This window comes from Condylura cristata, unplaced genomic scaffold, assembly GCF_000260355.1.
Source record: "Condylura cristata isolate star-nosed mole 26May11 unplaced genomic scaffold, ConCri1.0 scaffold00025, whole genome shotgun sequence".
NCBI classification, from domain to species: domain Eukaryota; kingdom Metazoa; phylum Chordata; class Mammalia; order Eulipotyphla; family Talpidae; genus Condylura; species Condylura cristata.
Genome location: NW_004567126.1, coordinates 1,177,336 through 1,195,199, shown reverse-complemented (window position 1 = coordinate 1,195,199; position 17,864 = coordinate 1,177,336). Strand labels below are relative to the sequence as shown.

The window sequence follows — 17,864 nt, the reverse complement described above, 5'->3', positions numbered from 1 at the left end:
TCGAGCAGAACAAGGCCACGTCTGTCGCTCGAAAAGAGAATCCAGGGGCGCTCTTCGGCGGCTTGTGCTCACACACGCCAAGTAGGCACGTGCCCGCTGCAAGCTGGATAAATACAGACCCCGAGATGCTCCGACCCTAATTTAGACGCCAGCGAACGCTGCGCGCAGCACACGTGTCTCGGACTAGCCAACACTTTAGTCCCCGCCCCCTCCGTCGCGTGCGGGGCGGAGTCGGAGAGGAACTAGTCAAGTGGCTGTAACCCTCCGCGTCTGGGGTTCAAAAGGGAAAGCATCTGTAGCTATAGCTTGGACTGCAAAAGGGAGAATCGGTGAAAGAGGCAACGCTACACTTCCCCCCTAGAATTGTCCCTTCCCTATCGTGCATTTTCCTAGCCCCCCACATCAACCCCGCCCCAAGGGGCGATGGTGGGAGGAGCTAACTCTGGGGGCGAAGCTCGGACTCCAACTCATTACAGCAAATAAACTAAGGGATGGGGGGAGAGGAACTAGCGTTCTCGACCTCCTAGGATATGACACGGGAGCTCGCGGCACCTCCAGAGGGCTTGGGTGACCAGTCCGCCCTCCGCGTAGACCCAAGGGTCTCCCGTCAGCAAGCCTTCGCCAAGGCCTAGAGCCTGGCTCACGCTCGCCCTCCCGCCATCCCCCCTGCCGCCTCTGCCACCGCCCCCTCCTTGGAAACCAAGTTACTAACGTTAAACCAATCCCCGAGCGCAACTCTGCCTCCTCCACACCCCACCCGCCGCGTCGCGCGGTCCTCTAGCCCGGCTCGGCGCTCGCGCTCCCCTCGCCTCCTCTGCTTCCCCAGCGGCGGCGATGCCAGGGCCCTCTCCAGGGCTGCGTCGGGCGCTGCTCGGCCTTTGGGCTGCCCTGGCTCTGGGGCTCGTCGGCTTCTCAGGTAAGAGCCGGTCCCAGCCCGGGGTGGACAGGGCGGGGGCGGAGTTCCCAGACCCGAGAAGCGGTCACAGGCTCTCCCGGCTCCGCCCTCACCTCGCTCCCACGCTTCTACCCCCACCTTGAGTCTGGAGCCTTCGCTACTCCTCTTCCTCCTAACACGCACTGGAGACCCAGCTTCGACTCCTCACTCGCCCAGGTCTCTACCCTACCCCCTTCGAGATCCTGGGTGCTTTTCCTCACCCAACCTCGCATCCTGGAAACCCCAAGTCTCTCTTGTCTCCTCCTGGGGTACCGCCTCACGCTCTGATATGCACCATGGTCCATGGACTGGCATCTTCCCCACTCACGGTCTGCGAAGACCCAACCTCCCCAACCTGCAGTGACACAGAGGCGCTGTTCCCGCTCCACCCGGAACCCTGGCAACCGAGTCCCTCGGCTATACGCGCGGTTCTTTCCGTGAGCCCAGCCTCGTGTTCTCTTTCTGTGTTCTTTCCTTGGATTTGGGATCCTTTTCCCTTGCTTCAGCCCCACCTCTGCCCTCTCTTCAACCTCAATCTCCCTCTCTCCGCGAGAACCCTGAGAACCAGTTCATTTCCCATCCCCCCCTACCCGACATCTCCTCCCAATGTTGCTGTGTGCGTGCGTCCAAGACCCCATTTTTCCTCTCATCACCCCTTCCCTCCCTTCCCATGCTTTCTCATGGTTCCATTGGCACCTAGAAGACCAGGGTTTTCTGCTGTCATGTCCCAGGGATACCTGGAGGTTTGGACCCTGGGAGTGTGCATCCCAACCCCGAGGTCTGAACCGGACGAAGGACTTCCTGAGTTCTTTCCAGGCTGCGCCTCTGCTCATTCCCCTGGATCCCTGACTCGGTATAGGGGCCCTAATATCTCAGGGAGGTAGCTTCCCAGGCTGAGCCCTTGTTTCCCTGGGCAGCAGTTGCGCAGGAACCCTTCTGGGCGGACCTGCAGCCCCGCGTGGCCCTCGTGGAGCGCGGGGGATCTCTATGGCTGAATTGCAGCACCAACTGCCCACGGCCAGAGCGCGGTGGCCTGGAGACCTCCCTGCGCCGGAATGGGACACAGAGGGGTTTGCGCTGGCTGGCACGGCAGCTGGTGGACATACGCGAGCCAGAGACCCAACCGGTCTGCTTCTTCCGCTGCGCGCGGCGAACACTGCAGGCGCGTGGGCTCATTCGCACTTTTCGTGAGTTCTCCGAGGCCACGCTCATACTTTACTATTTTCCCTCCCTTCCAGACACCGCCCCCCTGGGTGACAGGGTTCCCCTCTTCAAAGCCCATCCTCTGGATCCCCACACCCTTTTCCCCTTGGCCCTTGGAGTCTACACCACATTCTCCCCCACCCCCCACCCCCCCATCCTGTAGTTTCCGAGAGCCATGGTACTTCCCCCACCCCCTTGCAGAGCGTCCGGATCGCGTAGAGCTGGTGCCGCTACCTGCCTGGCAGCCTGTGGGCGAGAACTTCACCCTCAGTTGTAGGGTCCCTGGCGCTGGGCCTCGTGGGAGCCTCACACTGACCTTACTGCGGGGCAGCCAGGAGCTGATCCGACGCAGCTTCTCAGGAGAGCCACCACGAGCGCGGGGCGCGGTGCTCACAGCTACGGTATTGGCGCGGAGGGAGGATCATAGGGCCAATTTCTCGTGCCGCGCGGAGCTGGACCTGCGGCCGCATGGTCTGGGACTGTTTGAAAATAGCTCGGCTCCCAGAGAGCTCCGAACCTTCGGTAAGTGGGTGTGGGGGAGGAGGATCAAGAAGGGTCGGGTTAGTGTTTAAGAAATTTGGAGGCAGAGAATTCCTTATTCCAGTGCTGTCACCAGCTGAAAATTGTTTTCCTCTCTGCCTTTCGGATATAAAAGATTGCTTGTAAAGTGCTTAATACATATTTAGAGTTCAGTAAATCCATTCAAGCTCTGTTCTACTCCCAGCGCTGTCTCCGGATCCCCCGCGCCTCACCGTCCCCCGGTTCTTGGAAGTGGACTTAGAAAGACCTGTGAACTGCACTCTGGATGGATTGTTTCCAGCCTCAGAGGCTCAGGTCTACCTGGCGCTGGGGGACCAGAGGCTGAGTCCCGATATCACCGTCGACGGGGATGTGTTAATGGCCACTGCCACCGCGATAGCGAGCGCAGAGCAAGAGGGCCCCAGGGAATTGGTCTGCAACGTGACCCTAGGGGGCAAGAGCCGCGAGACTCGAAAGAACTTGACCGTCTATAGTAAGAGAGAGTGATCTGGGACCACAGCGGCTCGGGTGTGGGATGGGGCCAGAGGAAAGCAAGGGCGGAGCAGGTGGTGGGCGGGGCCTCCGACCGGAAGAGGCGTGGCCCGCGAGTCCTGAGGGCGGAGCAGGTGGAGGACTGAGACACAGTGCCTGGAGGGGCAGTTTGAGACTCCCTAAAGGAAAGGGTCACAGACCCAAGAGGAACCCTAGAGACTAGGTCTCTAATCCCGGGGCAGGATTAGGAGGGCGGGGACTGAGTTCAGCATTGGCATGCACCCTCCGACATTAGGCGGCGGCAGAGGCAGTCTTGACTTGCAGGAGGGGCGTGGTCAATGGACTCCAGGCCAATGCCCCACTCCTAGGCTTTCCAGCCCCGTACTTGACCCTGAGCGATCCCAGCGTGCCCGAGGGGAAAATGGTGACAGTAACATGCACTGCCGGGCCTGGAGCCCTGGTCACACTGGACGGAGTTCCAGCCGCGGCCCTTGGGCAGCCCGTCCAGGTCCAGCTAAACGCCACAGAGAACGACGACAGGCGCAGCTTCTTCTGCGATGCCACCCTAGAGGTGGACGGGGAGACGCTGAGCAAGAATGCGAGCGCCGAGCTGCATGTGCTATGTGAGTTGACCTTTATCCTTCCTCGTGACTTTAAGGACCTGCTCGGTTACTGACCTGTCTTGGAAGTAGGACGTTTCCTCCCTGTTCACACTTAGCCCCTCATTCACTTATGCCTCTGTTCGCAGACGCCCCTCGATTGGACGATTTAGATTGTCCCAGGAACTGGACATGGCCAGAAGGCCCAGAACAGACGCTGCACTGTGAGGCCCGCGGAAACCCAGCACCTTCGGTGCACTGCGCTCGGCCAGACGGCGGGGCTGTGTTGGCGCTGGGCCTGCTGGGTCCCATTACTCGCGCGCTTGCTGGCACTTACCACTGCACAGCCGCCAACATCCAGGGCGAAGCTGTGAAGGAGGTGACCCTTACTGTGGAATGTGAGTGGGTTGCCGCAGGGCGCAACTGTTTGGTTCTCAGGGTCTAGGAGTGGTTAGCTTCGTGGGGAGAGTAGGAATAGGGTCTGAGGTGTCCCTTTGGGAGGGATTTTGGGAAAAGGAAAGAGCCGCATGAGTGAGATTCTGAGATTGTGGAGAAGGTGGGGGGAGGGAGAGACGTGTTCACATGGGTCAGGGGTATGGCTTTGGGCAGGGTCTTAGCAAGGAGCATTCTAAGCCATCTAATAATTTTCAGGTTAAAGACTGGGAAGCCACCTGCGGACGCTTAGTAGGGATCAAGCAAAAAGCGTCCTTCAGGGCTAAACAACGCCCATGGCTTGGCTAGCAGGAAACATCTTTGGTTTGGCATCCGTTTGCTGGGCAGAGGCTGTACTAACCTTCCTGGGGAAAGTGGCTTTTTTCTGGGACAGCAAAACGGATCTAGGAACATTAGACCAGCCCCCAAGTCTTGAACCCAACAACACTGTCCCTCCCCCCCCCTCCACAGACGCACCAGCGCTGGACAGCGAGGGCTGCCCAGAACGCATTACGTGGCTGGAAGGAACGGAGGCCTCGCTGAGCTGTGTAGCACAGGGGTTCCCGCAGCCCAATGTAAGCTGTACGCGCTCTGGGGAGGTCATGGAGGGTCTGTTACGTGTAGCCCGACGGCACGCAGGCACTTACCGCTGCGAAGCGACCAATGCTCGAGGCTCTGCAGTCAGAAATGTAGCTGTCACAGTGGAATGTGAGTGGGGAAAATACGGGGCAAGATGCAATATATCAAAACCCTAGACTGACTTCCAGTCCCTGTGTGACCCCCCTGCTTCCCAGATGGACCCAGTTTTGAGGAACTGAATTGCCCCAGCAATTGGACATGGGTAGAAGGGTCTGGACAGCTGTTTTCCTGTGAGGTGGATGGTAAACCAGAACCAATTGTGGAATGCATCGGCTCCGGGGGCCTCAGTGATGGGGTGCGGCTGCCACTTGCATCCCCAGACCTTAGTCCCAGAGTCCCCAGCATCTCTAGTGATCTGGCACCCGGTATCTACATCTGCAATGCCACCAATCCACATGGCTCCATGGTCAAGACGGTAGCCGTGAGCTCGGAGTGTGAGCGGGGCCCAGGTGGGTGGGGCTTAGGGGGTCGGGGTTCCAGGTCTCTCCCTGACCTTTTTTCCTGTGGCTGCTTTGCAGCACCACCGCAAATGGATGAGTCCACTTGCCCAAGTCACCAGTCGTGGCTGGAAGGGTCTGAGGCTGCAACACTGACCTGCACAGCCCGGGGTCATCCCTTCCCACAAGTGCTCTGCTCGAGAGAGGGAGCATCAGGGCCCCAGCAACAGCGAGTGTCCCGAGAGGATGCGGGCACCTACCGCTGCTTGGCCACCAATGTCCATGGCACGGATGCCCGGACCGTCACCGTGGGCGTGGAATGTGAGTGAGAACAGTACCAGATTGAAGGCACTTGGTCCCTAGAACCGTGACTTCAGCGGTAGGACTGCCCATGGGGGTTTGAGGGCACCTCCCTCATTCCCATCCTGGGGATAGGGAATTCCAGCTAAAATCTCAAGACAATAGAAACTCTAGGAAACAGAAATCAGACCCCTCAAATGCTGGGTGGGAAGGGCACTGCTACAGGTGCCTAAGTCCGTTTGGTAAGGAGACCTCAGGGTTTTAGTCAGTGCAACACATATTATAGGGGATGCTGGTTCTGATGGCGAGAGCGGAGAATCCTTACCTACCCTTCTGAGATGGGGGGGTAGTGGCCAGCAGAAAGATACTTGGTCAACGGTTTGGCGGACCCCTCCAATTTCCTATCCCTGCAGACCGGCCGGTGGTGGCCGAGTTGGCCGCCTCTCCCCCGGGAGGAGTGAGGCCAGGAGGGAATTTCACATTAACCTGCCGTGCAGAGGCATGGCCCCCAGCCCAGATCAGCTGGCGCGCCCCGCCGGGGGCACCCAACATCGGCCTGTCCAGCAACAATAGCACGCTGAGCGTGGCGGGAGCTATTGGCAGCCACGGAGGCGAGTATGAGTGCGAAGCCACCAACGCACACGGGCGCCACGCGCGGCGCATTACCGTACGCGTCGCTGGTAAGTGGCAGCTACAGGAGGGCGGGGCGAGGGATCAGTAGAGGGGCGTGACCTTGAGCCTCGGGGGCTTGACCCGCCCCCTATATCCTTCTCAACCCCCACCCCAGAGACTGAGGTAGGTCAGGGTAGAGGCCAGGGTAGAATCCAGGGGAATCTTGACTGGGGAGCAGGGGTGTGTGGCTGTTGATGGTAGGCTGGAGGGAGGGGCGATACGGGTGGAGTGGGGGAGGTGCGGGGAAGAAATGACTGGAACTCCCCTGGAAGGGGAGGGGCGCTTCAGGGCTGTGGTTACTGCGGGAGGACATAGAGTGGGCTCTCTACTATGGAGATTTGAACCAGCTCACCTGCTGCGTTGCCACAGAAAAGGGGGGCTGGCGAGAGACTAAGGGAAGAGCATGGGTGTCTACTTCGAGTAGGGGACTGGAATCTCTCTGGGGTAGAGGAGGGATCCATTCCGCCAACTCTCACCCTTTGGGGGTGCATTGGTTGACTTATGGGTATCTGTGGTGCTAGGGGTTTATATCCGCACGTGCTGAGGTGACTTGTAAAGCATGTCTGGAGTCGCACCATCATGGGCAGGCTTTACTGGGATTTCTCCTGACTCCTAAAGTGGGACTGAGTTCCCTTGGGGTTCCCAGTCCAGCACAGGGAGGCGGACCTCATGCTTATAGGAGAGGTACAGAAGTGGCTCAGATCGTGAATTCATTCATTGGGAGTGGGGGAACCTTGAGCTCCAACTTTTTTGAGGGTCTCCACCCCGCAGGTCCGTGGCTGTGGGTCGCAGTGGGCGGCGCAGCAGGGGGCGCTGCGCTGCTGGCCGCGGGGGCTGGCCTGGCCTTCTACGTGCAGTCCACAGCGTGCAAGAAGGGCGAGTATAACGTGCAGGAGGCCGAGAGTTCGGGTGAAGCCGTGTGTCTCAACGGCACGGGGGGTGGCGCCGGCGGGAGCGCGGGAACGGAAGGTGTAACCGAGGCAGCCCGCAACACAGAGGCGCCCTCAGGGGGCGAGGTCTTCACCATCCAGCTGACATCTGCGTGAGCCTGCTCCCCTCTCCCGCAGGCCGGGGGATGCCCCGCAGATGCACCCGGGGGCTTATTTATTGTTTATTTATTGATTCATTTATTTATTCAACTCCAGGGGCCCACCCCAATTTTCTACCCACCCCAATAAAGTTTTTATAAAGGACTCAGGGTTTGTCTGCTTCAGTCTCTGCTATGTATTTGAAGCCCAGAAATCAAATTCTGTTGCTACCAGTCATTCATTCAAAACGTGTTTTGTTTTTGAGGGCCTACTGTGTGTCAGCCACGGTGTGTTTGAACTATCTTTTCACTGGAGCTTTTCTCTGTGCCAGGCTCGGTTTCCTGCTCTCCTGGGACCTTGGGCAGATGTGGGGGCAATTGGATTTTTCCTTCCCCACCAGCACTTATCTCTTCCGCCCAGCACTGCCCTCTACTCAGGCTAACCCTTGTGGGTGGGAGCTCCGGTGCTTTCTTCAGTTCCTGATTCCAGGCAGAGCTGAAGCCGTTTTCTCACAAGGGAGGAACTCCCTGCCCGGGGGTCTGGGTCTCGGGCTCTTCCCCTGAAGCCTCTCCTAGGACAGATACACCATGGTTGTGGGGGCAGCTTTGGGTGCCCCCAGCATATTTCTTCTCCCCCCCTCCCAGCATTAAAGGGTGTACCCCTGATCCACTCTCAAGGTCTTCTCCAACCTGTGTCCACCATTGTGTTGGCTAACCCCCAACCTTCCTTTCCACTTGGTGTGTCCCGATTCAGAGCAGCCACAAGCCCTTTCACACCACCGCCCCCCTCACCCTCTTCTCACAGCATATAGAGCATAAGGAAAGAACAGCTGGGCCTCCTTTCTCCATCCCCACCCCCTCAAAAGCAGGAACACAGAGTGCTGGAAAGAAGCAGCCGCCAGGACAGCTCAAGCACCATCAGCCACCCTGTGCAAACATCAGTGAGTAAAGTGAGAGCAGAAAAGGAGTCTCACTAGTGCAGGCAGGTTCTCAAGACAACCAGTCATAAGCCTGCAGCAGCCCTTGCTGTCCTGCCTCGAATCTCTCCCTCCACTCCCACCAGCCTCCTATAGTTTCTCTGACCTCCACAAAGTCCTGCCTGCCATGCAGACATTGCTCTCCCCATTGTGTTTACTTGGAGTGTAGTCACCTCAAATAGTCCCTGGTTAGTCCCTTATCCTCAGGACTACACAAACATCACCTCCTCAGAGGACCGTGGGCAAGGTTGCTTCCCAGTTTGTTTTCCTTATAATACTTTATCTTCTCTGTAGCACCAATCACCATTCTATTGGGAATTTAATTGAATATTTCTTTACTGTCACCCTAGAACACTGTCTCTGAAGGATGGGGGTCTTTGTTGTACTCTCCAACACAGTGGCCACACTAGGGTGTGGTGCATAGTTCTTGCTTCATAGGTGCTGCTGTAGTGGATAAAAGAAGTTGTATTTGCAGACACACTATCTCAACCTCTGTGTATCCCTAAGGAGCTTCTGATTAGGCCTGTCATGACACTGTGGTGACCTTGGACCTCCACATCATCCAGTGGGGGAGAATAATGTCAGTTACATTAACTGTGGATCAGCAGGTCATTGAAAATTCTGGTAGGCACTAAGAGACCTGATTCTCAGCAAGGAGCTAAACTAGAGCCTCACGTTGGGTGAAGGCTGTGTGTGAGCAGAATGCCTATTTTAGACTAAGTGGTCAAGGAAGGCTTCTCACAGACTAGAAATAAGGGCTGAGCTTCTTTCCCCACAAGTGATAAGAAGGGAACAACTATGGGGAGATGTTCTGAGCTGGGAACGGTGAGAACCAATGAGTCGGGGATCCTGGGATTGAGGAATCGGGGCCAAAGTTCACCTAAAAAGGATAAGGAGGAGCTCCCAGGACTTGTGTTCCCTGGGCCTGTGGTCAGGCAATTTCAAACTCCTGCACAGGAAGGATCGTCCCACCCTGACGGCATCCCATCCAGCCTCAAATGCCCTCTAGTGAGCACTGGTGGCTTCTGTGTTCCAGTGACAGTGGCAGGACTAAGCTCTGCCCCAGAACCTGCTGCTCACATGTGGCTTCTGGCTTAGGCTAGGGCACATTTTTCCAGGGTTAGGGAGAGACTGGGAAGAGGCAGCGACACAGCAGGGCTTGGTGTGTGCATAAGAATGTGGGAAGGTGACGTTTTGCAAATGGGTCGAGCCAACAGGTCAATGGCCTACTTGTCTACGTGTCACTGTGCCAGTGTGTGACATCTGTGAATATCACATGTGTCTGCTGTATGTCTTTACTGACAAGAGTGTCAATGTGTATCTGTGTCTTGTGTCTTTCTGTGTGTACTGACTGTTTCCCTGTAGGGGACACTATGGTGAGTATGGCCAATTCCCTGTGGGGGGTTGGTACCTGTGCACATGTCAACTGTCTGTGTATGTGTGTGCCCCCTTCAGAACCCCAATGCGAAAGCACCTGCTTCCACATTCCAGGGTTCAGGGAGAGGTGGGTGAGGGTGCACGAGGTGGGATCTCTGAGTTACACTGCTCCTTCTGAGTAATACTGCTCTTTATTGTGATTGTTATTAACACTGGATATCACTGCTGAGAGTATTTCGTGAGGGGGAGGATCAGCCACGCCTACAGAAGCAGGAGTCAAGGGAGGAGCAGTGACCACTTGAGGCTGGGGCTCTGGAGCCTGAGGCCTTGGTCTTCATCTGGGGTCCCTGAGTGGGAGAGAGAGGCAGAGAAGAGGCAGACTGGATCCCTTAAGAATTGAGTTCTTTTCCCCTCCCTCCTAGGAGGGCTCTGCCCATTCTCCCTCTGGAGAAACTGAGGCAGGACTGGCTTGGCTGGGTGAGGAAGGGCTTACCCTTCCTGAGTTGGGCCTTGGTGAGGGCCCAGGGACATCCCACATCTGCCACATAGCCTCTTGGACTGGACATTTTTCCGGGGCACCAGCCAGCAGCTGGAGCACCGGGTGCCATATTTCTTGTACCTGGGGTGGGGGTACAAGAAACCAACTTCAGGATGCAGCAAGGGCCCAGAACCACCAGGAGGGAACCACTTTCCCCAAGAAATGGGCAACTGCTTTTCCCACTAGCCCACACTGGCTAAGCAGACCGATTTGGGAATCCATCCCAGCTCCCCCCTCCATTCTGAGGACCTGATACCACAGGCATTGCAGAGAGGGGTCCCATCTTCTGCATCTCTCCAGAGAGGGGTCCTCTGGGTCCTACAGGAAGCACAGCGCCTGGGCCCTGAAGAAGTAGAGACCAAAGGGTAGGGGTCAGAGGCAAAGAGCCTGAACTCAGGCCAAGGCAGGGATTGTGGAGGGGTCTGTGAAGGCCCACCCTCTGGCTCTGGGCCAGCCCTGGAGATCGCCAGATTTAAGACAGTGGGAAAGCCAGGAAGGGAGACAGATGGCAAAGCTCAGCAGAGAAGGAAGCTGGGGGTGGGGGTGACTCAGCCTGAGTGGAGGGGGGCACCCCCACTCCTCCTGGATAGGTCTAAATGGAGAAGCAGGATGGAGAAAAGACAGGAAAGAAAGAAAATTTCCCCCACCCCAATATTTATAGCTCTAGAGTCTCCACACTCACCCAGGGCTTCGCTGCCTCCTGGGCTGGGCTCAGGGCTCCCAGAGGGGACTGCAGATGGGCCCTGAGAGCGGCTGCTACAGGCCAGGCTGGGAAGTAGACAAGGTGTTTGTTAGCACCGGGGGAGTCTGCAGCCCCCTCAAAGTGAACATTAACTACCAAGGTAACAGGCATCCCCTGAGGAAACATCTGATGTCTAACAGGTCTGGCTTCGTCCCTTATTGTACTCAGCAACATCATCATCAACCATACAATGGAACACAGAATGAAAAGCAAGGAGCTACCCATACGTGCTACCACTTGGATCAATCTCAAAACAATTCAACTGTGTGAAACCAACCAGACACAAAAAGTATATGCTTTGATTTGGTGTATATAAAACAAAAAATTCAATTATAAACTATAATATCAAGTATATGTTAAAATATACTTTTGAATATATGTGGCTTGTCTTCAATTATACCTCAATAAAAAAAAAATATTACTACTATTTAAAGAGATGGTAAGTCTGCAGCCAACCTGCCAGGCTGAAATCCCAGTTCATCCACATCCTCACTGTGTGATCGTGGACAAGTGACTTCATCCTTTGTACCTCAGTTTCCATATCTGTAAAATGGGCTTCAATGAGCCCATATATGTCACGTTATGTTACCTCATATATATTTTTTAAGATTTAATTATGCATACAGAACCAGGGTATAGGCCAGAGATGCAGGGCAGTGAGAGGATTCACCAGAGACAGAGTAGGGGGCAGAGCAGGCAGATCAACAAAGTACAAAGTGAGGAGACAAAGTAAGGAGAGCAGCGGGCAAGGCAGGAGAGGTCTGCTGCGCCATGTAGGTCACCTCCCTGGCCTGGGATCAAACTCATGCTGAAGAGACTGTGGCCAGCTTCATGGCACTGCGCTTTAACCTGACGTGCCACCAGGAAGAGTCCTGTTACCTCATATTTTTATCGATTTTTTTCCTGAGAGAGTAACTATTATCAGTATCGAAAGAGATACATCTCACGAAGAGGAGATGCTGGCTTAGACCTAGGTGTGACTGGTTCATGGCAATGAGGATGGGTCTGAAATCAGCCCAAGGTCATGTTGAGACTGGACCATCTGTAATGCAGGGCTGATCTTGGGGGAGTCCAAGACAGATGCCTGGAGGTGCCTACCCCCAGGGCTCAGCCCTCACCATTATCGTTTGTATAAACGACACCACTTGCCCCCACGAGCCCATACCTGTAGCTGGGTATGATCTGTAGGCTGGAATCCGGCTTTATCTGAAACCTCAGGGTCACCCCCTCGAACTGGGGGTCCATTTTCTCAAGTCCCCGATGGGGGTTGGACTGCTTCCGGGACCTCCTTTGGGGTGGGGCTGAAGAGAAGGTGGGGGGCCCTGGGGGTCCCAGGCTGCAGCACTGCTGGTTGATCGGGGTCCACATATTCTTGGCATCCCTGGCCAGGGACGGTGGTCCCAGTGTTCCCAGGGTCTTCGGCTCCCAGCAGGACTCCTGGGCCAGGGACACCTCTGGTGTCTCTTGGAGGAAGCACAGGGTGGTGACCGAGTCCTGGTGTGCAGGCCAGAAGGACCTGGAAACAAGGGAGAATGTGGTCATTTCCCTCACTGGGTAGCACCTGCACAGGCCTGAGAGACACTGGCAGGAGAAACTGCGTGGCCCTTGACCCCCTAATAACCCCACATATCCCCTGGGACCAGAACTTCATCTTTGTAAGTACCAGTAACTAACACTGTGACCTCTAGATAACCCCGGGAACCAGAGGTCACAACCTCCTGACCACTGGACCAGGTTGGGGGAGGGGCTCCACAACGCACCTGCCATTGGTTCTGAGGAATCCTGAGGTTCTTGGTGTCTGCTGGGCACGGGGCTCCGGGGGTGACTTGGGGTCCAGACAGGGCGGCGTCTGCAACTCTCGCAGCATGAAGTCTGGGGCTGGTTCAGCCTCCATGGCGCCCCAGCCCAGCTCCCCCTTCCCTAATCTCGCCTGGCCCCACCCCCACCAGGCCCACCCGATGGGTCCCACCTGGGTGGGGCAGGGCCTGCGGTGGGGGGCGCTTCTGGTGGAGGGAGCAATGAGCTCCACCTGCGGAGGTGGTGGGGCGGGTGCCTGGGCTGGAATCTACTTCCAAGACCCCACCCACAGATCAGCCCTGGTGCCCTTCTCCTTCCGGCTTGCACACCCCTCCTGGATATGCACGGGCAGAACCCCTCCAAATCCCTCCGCGGCTGTGGGGGCGGGGCCTTGCCACGCTGACCCACGTGGGCCCTCCCCTCCCGGAAGGGGGGGATCCCAAGCGCCGCCTTGACTTCACCAGAGGGCCCCATCACTGCCAGGGGAGGGAAGAGTTGGGGGCCTGGAAGATGCAGCTGTAGGCCCAGGCGGGAGTGGAGTTGCCCCCAACAAAGACGAAAATAATGGAGGTCTGTAAGACAGTTTTATTGTTGTTTCGTTAGATTCCACTATTCTCCACACCCCGATTCTTTGGGGGTCTAGGGGTGCCCGCTCCACCTGGCGACCACCAGAGCCTGGACATGGGATCTCCGATGTAGGGGCTTTGGCCTTCTGGGTGCTTCCGACATTACTCTCGGGCGTGTCTGTGCTCTGGGCGGGGCTGGCAGCTTGGCGATTCCTCCAGTCCTGGCTCCGGAGCCAGGGGTTTCAGGACGGTCTAGTTGCCCTTGTCAGTGAGGCTTGGGAACATGGCCATCCACGTAGAAGTTCCTGGTGATCTTGGGCAGGGTGAATTCAGCCCCTTCCAGTTCAGGGGTCAGCACGATCTGGCAGCCCAGCCGGGAGTTTTCCTGGAGGAGGGGGGCCATGTCTAGCATGTCGTCTTCTCTGGAGTAAGGAGGACAGCAGTTAGTGGGCACCCAAGGGGCATGGCCAGATGGACAGTGCCCTGCTAGGAACAGAGCCTGGAAGGGGAGAAAAGCTGGGACTGCCCTCCCCAGTGCTCAGGTGACCCGCTAGACATAGGGAGTGCAGTGGCTTGGTGGCGTTTCTTGCAGCTGGGGGCTGGGAGGGACTGCCCTGCTCACCTCTCATCAGGAGGCGGCAGAAGGTCCAGGTGCTTCTCACTCACGTACACATGGCAGGTGGAACAGGCCAGGGAGGCTTCACAGGCCCCTGAGGGCATTAAGTGAGGAGAGTGTCAATGAGGGGCATGGTCAGACAGGTGCCATTTAGTGATCAGTGAAAGGGAGAAGCCGCTTGCTTCACCACATGCCCTCATGTGTGTGCCCTCCACTCTATCATTTGCTCAACTAGTGTTAATTCACCAAGCTGCATGTAAGTTTGATAAAGGGATGTCTGGAGTGTCCCCTTTCCCAAGGATTCCCTAGCAGGCTAAGGACCAGGCTGCCTATACAGAGAACAGTTAATAAGCATGGACTTGACTTCAGTATAATGAAGGCGAAAGGCCATGCGGGCTCCCTGTCGTGTATGTGTCCTTGCTGCGATCCTGTCACTGCTGGGCAAATGTGCTCCTGTCTCCCTGCTGCTCCCATCGGAGGGGCAGGCTTACTGAGCATCCTGTGCAGCAGGGGAGGGGGTCATGAAACAGGGTTGAAAGATGCAGAACCCTGAGTTTTCTGTTTCTCCTTGGACACAGTCCAACCTTCTGATCATCAAGAACTGTGCATGGGAATACTCTCCCTCCTATCCTATAATCTCCCTAAGGATTTCAGTTAGAGCAAAACTCCAATCAGTCTTTGATATCCACCCACCCTCACTTACTTCACTTCAGCCTCACTGACCCCCTTGCTCAACTCCAACAAAACGAGATCATCCTCACCACAGGATCTCTGCTCTCACAACCTGGAAAGATCTCTCCACTCTTTCCATGGCTAGATTTTTCTTGTCTTGGTAACTTAACTCATTTGTCCTGTACATGCTATCTCCTGTTTCTTGTCCTGCCCCCCCTTGTTATCTTTTTAATTTCTGTACAGTCACTGCTTTCTTAATCTCTAGGTTTACCTGCACCAGGTCAATCTGCCTTCTCTCTGCACTTGGCACTGAACCTGGCATGTTTCATTTTAAGATTGATTTATTTATATGCATAAATAGATGTCCTTGGACATTTCTTTCTCAGCCCTGTTTTCCATTTCATTAGCATCTTAATCACATGAGATGGAGATTATCTAATATAACTGTTAGATAATATAATTATTACCTGAATCTAACCATGGACAGGTATTAAGCTCTATACATAAGGTCTATTTAACCCTCCATAGCAACAAGTGAGATAGGAGCTAAATTATTCCATTCTATAGATGAGAAAACAGGGGCCTAGAGTCGGGGTGTAGGCCAGAGGGGTGTGTGTGTGGGGTGGGGGTGAAAGGAACTCACAAGAGACAGAGTGGGGAGCAGAACAAGCAGACTGACTGACAGGAACAGTAGGTGAGACAAGAGAGGTGTGCTGTGCCATGTGGGTTAGCTCCCTGGCTAGGGATTGAACTGAAGACTTAACATCCTTGTGCCACCAGGGAGGTCCTGAGCCTGGCATGTTTTAGATGCTAGAAAAACATGTTATCGGCCCTCTTTCATGACACAACGGATTGCAGTATAGCACTACGAAGCTAGCTGCAGCCACTTCAGCACAAGTTTGGTCCCTGGCCTAGGAGGTGATCAACATAACACAGCAGACTTCTCCTGTCTCATTCGTTGCTCCCCTCAGCAGTGTACTTCAGTAGATCTGCCTATTCTGTTCCCCACTTTGTCTCTGGTGAATTCTCTCACCCTCTGCACCTTTGGCCTGTGCACCCCAGTTCTGTATACATAAATAAATCTTTAAAGAAGTTTGTGGTAAGTGAACTGGACAAATTTCTTTCTCTTACACACAGGTCTGACAGTGAGGGTGAGGTGCAAAACAGTCTCCTGACCCAGCAGATCCTCTCTGTGGGACTTGGTGACCAATCACACACCCTTCCTATCTCCTGGGGAGAAACTTCTATTATTCCCTGGACATCTCTTCCTCAGCCCTGTTTTCCATTTCATTAGCATCCTAATCACATGAGATGGAGATTATCTAATATAACTGTCCTGATTATTACCTGCATACTAACCATGGACAGGTATTAAGCTCTATACATAAGGTCTATTTAACCCTCCATAGCAACAAGTGAGATAGGAGCTAAATTATTCCATTCTATAGATGAGAAAACAGGGGCCTAGAAAAACTAAGTACCTTGCTCAGGGTCACACAGTTGGTAAGAGGCAACATTTGAACACAGGGCATTTGCCTTTAAAATAGATGCTCCTATCTCTTTTCTGGACTGCTGGCAACTGGATTCTGTAACAGAACTTGAGGTAGGCCTTCCCTGATTCTCCCCCTCCCCACGGCAACACACTTAACTTATTATGCTAAGAGTAAATCAGGGTCTTTATGACATCCACCTAACAAATGAACTCTATTTTTCAGAACACACTTCCCAGTTACTCACAATATCATTACATGTTTACTCATGGAATTACTATAACTGTTAGGCTTTAAGTTTTGTGAAATGAGTGGAGACTTTTTATACACAGCTGCCTGGCACAATTCTTATAGGTGAGTAGCAGATAAAACAGGCTCAGTTTGAATCTAGCATTGTCATTTACATGTCCTTACAGCAGGTCTACTTAACCTGGGAACCAGGTTATAAAGTGACATATAATAAATTCTGCTATTGCATAAAGTTGTCATGCATAGTCAATCAGCTATTATCTTTTCTTCAAATACTTGTTTAATAATTCTTACATCTAAATACCATGATAGGCAACAGATAAGTGTAAAAAAGTAAACACTCTGGGGAGAGATGACAAAGAAGGAAACAATACATTGACCAGCTAAGAGGACAATAAAACACTGATATAGCTTGACGGGGGGCATGGGGACTTTAGCTGGGCTGAGAGGGGTGACTTCATTAGGAAGATGATATTTACACTGAAACCTGAAGGATATGGAGATGGAAGATCTCAAGGGAAAACACTTCAGATGGCAGAAGCAGCAGATGTAAAGAGCCTGAGGCAGAAATAAACCTGCTTCTCGGGGAACAGCAAGAAAACCAGTGTGGCTACAATAGAGGGAAGGAGGAAGTGAATAGGAGCTCCCCAGAGGGTAGGAGTTTTAATAATTTCTAGTATAAGTTCAATAAACAGTGTTGACTGAACAAAGGTTAAAAGGTGGTAGGGAATGAGATATCTGGATCTGGTGGCAAACCATGGAGGGTTCTCCACCTCGTGGTAAAGAGGCATATCTGACTTGTGATTTTTTTTTTAAACTAATTAATACGGGCCTCCCCAATTCCCCGTGCCCGGCTCCCACCTTCCAGGTCCACCCCATGGCGCTGGGCCAGGTGGAGAACATTGTCCCCGACTCTGCCGCTCACCGGAATCCGCTGGCCTGACCGGTCTACGAATACCACGTTCACCCTAAGGACAGATGGGAGTGAGGATGCCCAAATGGAAGATGGGCCTAGGAGATAGATGGAATCTAGGGTTAGGAAGCCGGGTTTAGGGTTTGAAGGGCAGGCGAAGCAGAGGGACCCAGGGGTGAAGCAGCAGGACAAGGGCAGTGGGGGAATCTCGTGGGATGAGACAGACTTGGCCCCCACACTCACACGTCCCCGGGTCGCTCCGGGGCACTGGTTTCCTCCTCCCCCGCCTGGCGCGAGCCTGAAAAACACGGTTGGGTGAATGGCCGCGCCACACCCTGCGCTGTTCAATGGGTTAACACTGTCTGCCCGATATAACCAGGTACCTGGCCCCCAGAATCTCCTGGCTGTCGCCGCCGCCGCTGCCTCCCTTGACTCCCAAAAGCCTCCGGGTCTGTAACAGCAGGCGCCTTTAGCAGCCCTCAGCAGGAAACCAGCATTCACACCTCCGCGGGCCAAGGAGGCGGCCATGACAGGCATCACGTGACAGTGGTGAGCATGCGCCGTGATATTCACACGGGCAAAGAGCCCATAATCACCGTAATATAAGCGCCCATGTTCGCACTAGGCCTGGGAGGAGTCCAAGCTGATCACCATAGGAGGGCAGGGTCGGGAC

General features: G+C 54.7%; 3 protein-coding genes and 1 pseudogene across 3 annotated transcripts; 2 read left to right on the top strand and 2 right to left on the bottom strand.

Annotated features, from left to right (window-relative positions):
• The first annotated feature begins 834 nt into the window (after window positions 1–834).
• LOC105854038 lies at window positions 835–1,813 on the top strand (annotated as a pseudogene).
• ICAM5 (intercellular adhesion molecule 5, telencephalin) lies at window positions 1,803–7,397 on the top strand (the record flags this gene model as incomplete). Its single annotated transcript, XM_012729333.1, has 10 exons — window positions 1,803–2,121; window positions 2,339–2,659; window positions 2,862–3,149; window positions 3,517–3,771; window positions 3,897–4,145; window positions 4,651–4,887; window positions 4,974–5,252; window positions 5,337–5,576; window positions 5,969–6,235; window positions 6,999–7,397. Coding segments are annotated over 10 exons (2,730 nt in total), but the record flags the coding sequence as incomplete, so codon positions are not given.
• A 2,685-nt stretch (window positions 7,398–10,082) lies between these two features.
• On the bottom strand, window positions 10,083–12,782 carry ZGLP1 (zinc finger, GATA-like protein 1). The gene is made up of 5 exons (XM_004688741.2): window positions 12,649–12,782; window positions 12,054–12,449; window positions 10,829–10,914; window positions 10,396–10,489; window positions 10,083–10,227 (listed from the first exon to the last, which is right to left on the bottom strand). The coding sequence occupies exons 1-5, from the start codon at window positions 12,780–12,782 to the stop codon at window positions 10,098–10,100; spliced, it is 840 nt and encodes a 279-aa protein (XP_004688798.1). The 3' UTR covers window positions 10,083–10,097.
• A 473-nt stretch (window positions 12,783–13,255) lies between these two features.
• On the bottom strand, window positions 13,256–17,728 carry FDX1L (ferredoxin 1-like). The gene is made up of 5 exons (XM_004689034.2): window positions 17,575–17,728; window positions 17,435–17,489; window positions 17,140–17,246; window positions 13,874–13,961; window positions 13,256–13,673 (listed from the first exon to the last, which is right to left on the bottom strand). The coding sequence occupies exons 1-5, from the start codon at window positions 17,726–17,728 to the stop codon at window positions 13,517–13,519; spliced, it is 561 nt and encodes a 186-aa protein (XP_004689091.1). The 3' UTR covers window positions 13,256–13,516.
• Between the last annotated feature and the right edge of the window lie 136 nt (window positions 17,729–17,864).